This window comes from Gymnogyps californianus, chromosome 2, assembly GCF_018139145.2.
Source record: "Gymnogyps californianus isolate 813 chromosome 2, ASM1813914v2, whole genome shotgun sequence".
In the NCBI taxonomy this organism is placed as follows: domain Eukaryota; kingdom Metazoa; phylum Chordata; class Aves; order Accipitriformes; family Cathartidae; genus Gymnogyps; species Gymnogyps californianus.
The window spans coordinates 150537519-150544735 of NC_059472.1; the positions used below are offsets into that span (position 1 = coordinate 150537519).

At 39.4% G+C, this 7217-nt stretch overlaps 1 protein-coding gene across 4 annotated transcripts in view; it reads left to right on the forward strand.

Annotated features, from left to right (window-relative positions):
• WAC (WW domain containing adaptor with coiled-coil) overlaps positions 1-520 on the forward strand; it is a 63142-nt gene extending 62622 nt beyond the window's left edge. For all 4 annotated transcript variants that reach the window (XM_050892201.1, XM_050892202.1, XM_050892203.1 and 1 more), the window contains one exon: positions 379-520. In XM_050892201.1, the coding sequence (XP_050748158.1) occupies positions 379-448 (70 nt within the window). In that variant the 3' untranslated portion in view covers positions 449-520. The remainder of the gene's footprint in view (positions 1-378) is intronic.
• The last annotated feature ends 6697 nt before the right edge of the window (positions 521-7217 follow it).

Consider the following 7217-nt stretch of genomic DNA (forward strand, 5'->3'; position numbering starts at 1 on the left):
ATGAGCGCTTTGGGTTGTTGTACAGCCTGGAAAACGGCATGACACAGGCATAATATTCAGTTACTCAACGTACTCTTCCAGTGTCGTCCTTTTTCTGGGAGTTAAATTCAAGTGAAGAGCAGGCTTAAACATAACTGTGTATCAGTCATAATGAAATAGAGCAACTTAATTTTGTGAACTAAGGTCTCTGCATCTGCGTACAGTGTTTGTAGGTGATTGAACAGATTGGGAATTAATTTTAAAATATCTGAATTTTATTAATAGAGCTAAGGAGCTTGGTATCTTTCACTGAAATTGTAGAAGTACTTGTGTAGATACTTATTTAATATCTCTGTACAATGGAAATGTTTATACTAATTTATTTCTTTTCTCTTGCAGGATACTATTTTTGAGGCAACAAATTAAAGAACTTGAAAAGCTAAAGAATCAGAATTCCTTCATGGTGTGAAAAGTTGTAAACAATTGCACATGGTTTTGAGTACAGGAACTATTAAACTGATGCCCAGTCTTAACACTTTTGAGCTGCATTTGAGTAGACTTTGGACCGTTGAGCTGGGCAGAAAAAAAGTTGACATGGGGAAGGGGACAGGAGGGAGTCCAATTCAGGGGAAAGATACAAGAATGATTTGTAAAACCCTTGAAATGTAGATTTCTTGTAGATGTATTCTTCACGTTGTAAATATGTTTTGTAGAGTGAAGCCATGGGAAGCCATGTGTATCAGAGCTTAGACATCCAAAACTAATCAATGCTGAGGTGGCTAAATACCTAGCCTTTTACATGTAAACCTGTCTGCAAAATTAGCTTTCTTTTTTTTTTTCTTTTTTTTTTCTTTTTTTTTTTTTTTTTAGTTAATTTATCATTCAGAAGTCTTGCATTTCCTAAAATTCAATGCAAGCGCCAGGCGATCTGTGTCTAAGGCTGCAACAATTTGGGTAATGTACAAAATATCATGAAACAACTGTTTCCACACTTGCACCGAATCGAGAGCAGTGCTTCTCCATTTCTGTTTTACAGAGAAATGTTTTTCATTTTCTGTGTTCCATTTCCCCGTGAAATCCTAAATCTGATTTTATCAGTTTTTTAATGCTTCTAATTTTCTCTTTTCTTAAGGCACTGTTGCTATGGCACTTTTTCTATAATCTTTTCATTCCTGTGTACAGTAGCTTAAAATTGCAGTGATTGAGCATAACCCACTTGTTTGTATAAATTATTGAAACGTATTTCCATTTGCACCCTGTAAGAATGGACTTATAGTACTGCTGGGCATGTGTGCTGAAAGTACATTACTTGCTCAAATATAAGGAAATAGCCCAATGAACATGTTAACATGGTTGTGGGAGGGGAAAGAGGAAAAAAAAAAAGCTAGTCAGATGTGAATTGTATCTGTTGTAATAAACATGTTAAAACAAAGAAACACTGGTTTTCATTTCCTTTGGTCAACACATTAAAATTTGGTCTGTTTGGGGACTCCTTATTAGAACTGTTCTTGTTGAACATTTTTGTACTTAAATAATTCCTCAAGGGAGGTTTTGTTTAAAACTTGTAAACAGGAAAATGTGTATAAAATATTTAATGAAATATAAAATTCAACAAGAATGATTTAAGACACCTCCCCAACAGTTGTCATATGTTAACTCCTGGTTTACCTGTCTTGATATTACGACATTTCATTTCGAAGGATGTTTGTGTTGTAGCTAACTGTTTAAGTCTGGTGCTGACTGCTGTTCTTAACCATCACAAAACGCTGAATTTGTGTAATTGGAGCAACCCACCATTTGAAAATGGTGGCAAAGCTCAGCTTTGTATATTGTTTCCTAAAGTATATTAAAAATAAAAAAGAAACTATTGCTACTACAAAATAAACGTGACTTTTTCTTTGCTTAAAAACAACAAAAATAGTGATGGCAGTACTAGTTCAGTATTTGCAGATGTGTGTCTGTTAAGTAAGAAAGATTGTAGGTGATGGATTAAAAAAAAGAACTTAATGATAAAGGTGTTGACATGTGATGCTGCATGTTTTGTTCCTACAGAATACTGTCTTTCAGCACCAGAAACTTTCCTTGATTTTTATTTTGCCTTGTTTTGTGTTGAGTGGGCTTGGACTGATTTTTAAAATCAGTTTTTCATCAGTGGAAGCTGAATGCTCTGTCCTAACAAGACACATTGCAAATGGAGCAAATTGAAATACCTTAACTAACAACAACAAATGAGAAATCGGGATAGATTAACTTGTAATTGTTCCTCGCTTTTTAACCCAGTATGTGCTGTTGTGTTTCATATGATGCAAATGTTTGGTTTTGCTCAGAAAATGGGAATAGAATAATCTTGAATGAATTAATTTTAACATACATTGTTTCTGCGTTTTTAGAGAGCCAAGGCCAAGTGACAGAAGGCTTCCTGAGACTTGTATTTGCCTAACGTCCTATTTCTTGTAATGCTTATTGTCTTGAGGTTGCCCAAGCATAGGGAAATAGCATGTGAAATGGATGGACATCCAGGTGATCTTTCACCAGTGGTTGTCCTCAGTTCTGGTATTTTGCTGTTTAGTTAGTTGCTGAGACAAAGAAAGATTCCTTCTGTCTTAATAGATATGCTGGGCCTATTTTCCATGAGCTTACTTTGTTTCCTTTTGATTCATATGTTGCCCTCTATAACATCCTGTATCCATGAGCTTCACAAGTTAATTTCGTTCAGTAGAAAATTCCTTTGGATTATTTTTTTAAACCTCTGGTTTGAATGAATTTTCTTATATGCTTAGCTGCTGCCTGTTGATCTTATTATTAATTGTTTTACAGAAGAGTCTCTCTTCCAGCCTAAAGAGTACTAGTCACATGAAAACTTTCATAATGTACGAATGGTCACAGATAACTTGGGAGTAACAAGGATTAACATGCTACTTCAGGCCCTTAAAAATACATGCATACATATACGTATATCACACAGAGAGACACTCACTCTCTTCAGGTAATGTCCTCCCTAACTAATGCAATAAAGGCTACTTCTTTGTCAGCATCAAATGGCATGCTGAAGGCTTGTTGGGTTCTGTATTTGCTCACCGTGCAGTAGCTTTCCTCCCCCATCCTCCACACCCTTCCAAAGCCTGGAGCTGTTGTTAGCTGAGGAGTGACAGCATGCCAGACTTTCAGTAGCATTAGGCAAGTTGGGGAAGAGGATTGCAGGCACTGCTTTGAAGTAGACACTAACCAAATGGCAGGGTCTGGGTTAATGTCCTTCAAAATGGCTTCATGAACACACAAATGCAATTTTGGCCTTACTGTGTGATCTGGAGACCCTCTTCAGTGACATGCAGAAACTGGCCCTCTGTATATTGCTTGGGGGGGGGGGGGGGGAATTCCCAGATTTTTCTCCTTCCTATCAAATCTCTATCTGAAGCTGGACAACAAAGAAATGGGCAGCTGCACTGAGACCTGTTACTAGATTACCAGCTTATCATTTATTATCCATCCTGAAACTGATGCTATCCTTTCAAATGTAGTTGACATTGTTTAATGAAAGGGGCCTTATTGGATTATTCTACACCTGCAAGTCAAATCAAGTGAATTTTCCTGGGGCAAATCTTGTTTTCTTCCTAGGCAGGTGTTCAGAAAGTGTTTATTGGAGTTGTGGGATGTGTTTTCTATATTAATTACTTGATATGGGTGCTCAAGGAACAGTGATGAGAAAGTGATGAAAGAACTGTTGTTGCGTATATTGCTCTTGGTTTTCCTGTTATGCATTTGCTAAGCAATTATTTAGTATAATAGAGAAACGGTCTTTAGAATTGCTTAAGAGATTGACTGAGCCTGTGCAATCATACTGCAAGCAGTGCACTTGGGACAGTATTTTATCATCTGTGGTGGTATACTCACGAACTCCAGCAGAAGGAGGGGCTTCATATAATTATAAAACCATGTGACTGATCCAAGGGACTCCCATGTTTGATGCTTTTACAATTGCACTTTTTTTTTTTTAATTATTATTAAGGCCCTCTGATATCTTTGAAGGTCTGCGTATTTTTTTTCACTGGCCTTGATCCTAAGATGCTGTGGTCAACTGCTCAACTTTGATCAACTTTCCCTGCTTAGACTGATCTCTTGCAGTGATGTAGTGTCTCCTTTTCAGACTTGTTTTATTAATTGTATCTCCTTTGGTAGTAGCGTCTTATCTTTTGGTGGACACTGGTGCTGTCTTTACTGTTGCAGTTAAAAACATATTCAGAAAGGTTATATTATAATTGAGGCCAGAGAGAATTAAAAGCATTTCCGTTTCTTTTTGGAGCAGCCTCATTCCAGGAGTATCCCCAAAGATACGTGAGAAAATACTGGGTAATTATGCCATGTTCCCTAAGTGTATGGGTCAAAGAAGACCATATCTTACTGTCACCCTTTCATTCCAGTGTCACCTATGATGACATCCTGAGGACTTATCAAAGCAGAGTCCTTTGTTGCTGTGAGTTTGGCTGCAGCGGCCAATACTGCCACAAAGAAGGAGCGATGTGCCCTAAGCATCACTCTGTCACGGTGCCTTGGGGGTACTCATGAGTCAGCCGTGCATAAGAGGCAGTCGCTTACTCTAACCCTAAATTACCACGTGACTACTGAATATATAGTTGAATTTCAAGTCCATTCTTGGAAGTAGGAGCTGGACGTTTTTGTGAATATGTCATCCCTATTGCTGTTCCTGGAATAATACTCTCTGCTCACTGAAACACAATCTCATTTACAGACGTAAGATGATAATGAGGCAATTCTGGATGTTTTAAAAATACTGCCTTGACTTTTGAAAGCTTCCTGCAGAGGAGTATTCTGAGCTAAAGTGCCATCTCATTGACAGTAGCACTGCTCTTCTGCCCATAATTACTGATTAATGATATGTGGGGGTTTCTTTTGTGTTTTGGTTTGGTTTTCTTATTTATTTTATTTCATAAGAATCAGAGCTTTTGATGTAGGAGGAATTTCTTTGCCTAGCCGAACTTCTTTGGCAGTTGTTTTTTTGCAGTTAGTGAAGCAAAAGCTTTCATTTGCAACTGAGATCCGTATATATGCTGACTTCTTTTGCAAAGAAAACTGTTTTCAGCTGTGATACAGTTTTGGATTCCAGTTACACATCACTCTTTTCAGGTATCTGTTCGAAGTTCCTCCATCTTCTATCTCTTTGGTCTCCTACAGCAGGCATTTGGAAAGATTCAGTCTTTCATAGCTGTAGATGCCAGCTCTATTCTTCTAACCTTCCTGGATGTCTGTGTTGCTGCTGCTGTACTAACTCGGCTGGAATTGTTCCTAGAAGATGCTCCTTCCTACAGATTTTTGTATTTCCCAACCATGGCCTTTTGTTTGAAGATCCTATCTGAGGGAAAGGACTGATGTAGACTTTCTACCAATTAGGGCTCCAGCTAGCTGAGGATCTGGAAGTCATGAAGCACTCTTCTCCTCCCTAATAAGGACACTAACCCGTCTGATCTAGGACTTTAGTCTAGAGAATGAACTGCCAGGTTTTGTCTCCCACAGGAACTAGTACCATCCTGGCAAGTCTTGTTGCATCCCGGACAGGTCCTGCTTGGAGCTGCTGTGTCGTATGGCAGCTGTACTACGTGGCTCCATATACCAGACTTTGCACATCAGGTTTGCAAACATGGTTTGAACAACCTTATCTTTCCAGCAGTTATTCAATACGTGTGACAGTATTTTGTCACCTGTTAGTCACACGTGCCAGAGAGCATTTGCAAAGGGATGCCATCTACTTCTCCGTGCAGCGCCATGCTCAAATATGAGTCCCTTTACTCCAGTTTGAAATCTCAGAATTTGGGCTGAGTGAAAAGTGTGCGTTAATATAGTGAAACTCAGAATGGTTGGTTATGCTCATGTTTCCTTTTACTGTATGTTACAAGAAAATTCATCCAATTATTTATGGATAATACTATCACAGTCATCTGCACCAGTAGCTAGAATGGTGCAAGTCACTTATATTGATTCCCTTCCTCTATTTCTCCCAAATTTCTAAAGTTGGCACATGGAGGTCTGTTAGCGTATTGCCTTTCAGAGCTCTGAACAGCTTCCTTCTCCTGCCTGGCCTGGCAGATTTGCTGTCAAGATCTTACATTCTTCTCTATCCAAAAATCTGTGATTGGATCTTTTTTCGGTGTAATTGGGATGCTGTCAGAGTTTGACTGGGGTTCCTGCTCTTCTGCTAGATGCATCCTCATTAGCAGCAGAAAGCTTGTGTACTGAGAAGAGTTATTTGGCAAAGTGACCGAAGCCCGTGGCAGATGGTGCTACAGAAGGTGAATGTGTTGTCAGCAAGTCTGGACTACTTGATGGTGCCAAGGGGCTCTGATGTCCGTCAGCTCTATCCAGGTTCCTTTAGCTGCTGCTCTGCATCCTCGGAGTAAAGGCTTTTTCTTCCACATTTTGAAAGGTTTAATCGAACTTTTTCTTCTTGTTGGGGATTCAATTCCACAGTAAGTCTTCTATTTTTTTTTTAAATGGGAAAGCTATTAAACCACTGACAGCATGTGCCCGTCTTCACCTGCTAAATAGAACTGCCTTTTCTGCTTGCAATAACATTGCCAGTAGAAGCATGGATAACTGAACCTCTTGATACTATTCTTTTTTTAGGATAAAAATTCTCAGAGTTCACTTTGACCTAGGGTGGTATCCGAAGTTCACTTAATTAAAAAAAATTAATTAATTTGTTGTATATTTTGTTCTCATGTCACCTGGCATCTCTTCACCTGAACAATTAGAGATGTGTTGGGGGTGTTGTGTGCGCAGAGTGCATGTATGTAACACATAGTGATAGGACAAGATCTTTAAGGACTCTTGTTTGCTTCATAGTTGGTTTCATTGAAAGAATTGCTTGGTGAGGGTGAGGCTTCACACAGTGGGAGAGCTTATCTGACATCCAGCTCCCTGCAAAAAGAACAGACCCTTTCTTATTGCTTCCCTGCTCCCAGGGATGTGCTCCTGCTGAGTCCTTTTTGCCAGCCCTGAAGCAGTTCAGGGAGCAAAACCCCAGCAGAAACCTGCCTGGTAAATGTGTCTGCTGACTTCACAGGCTGAAGAGGCTCACACCAAGGGGCCAAGCAAGGGCAGGGCTGGCACCTTCTGGCATTGAAGGGCAGGTCAGAGTAACTCTTGGGGCAGCAATAAGCTCAAATTGTAAAGACTACCTGCTCTTAAAACTCCAAGGTACTTGTGCAGGGAGAAGGGCTCGGGGC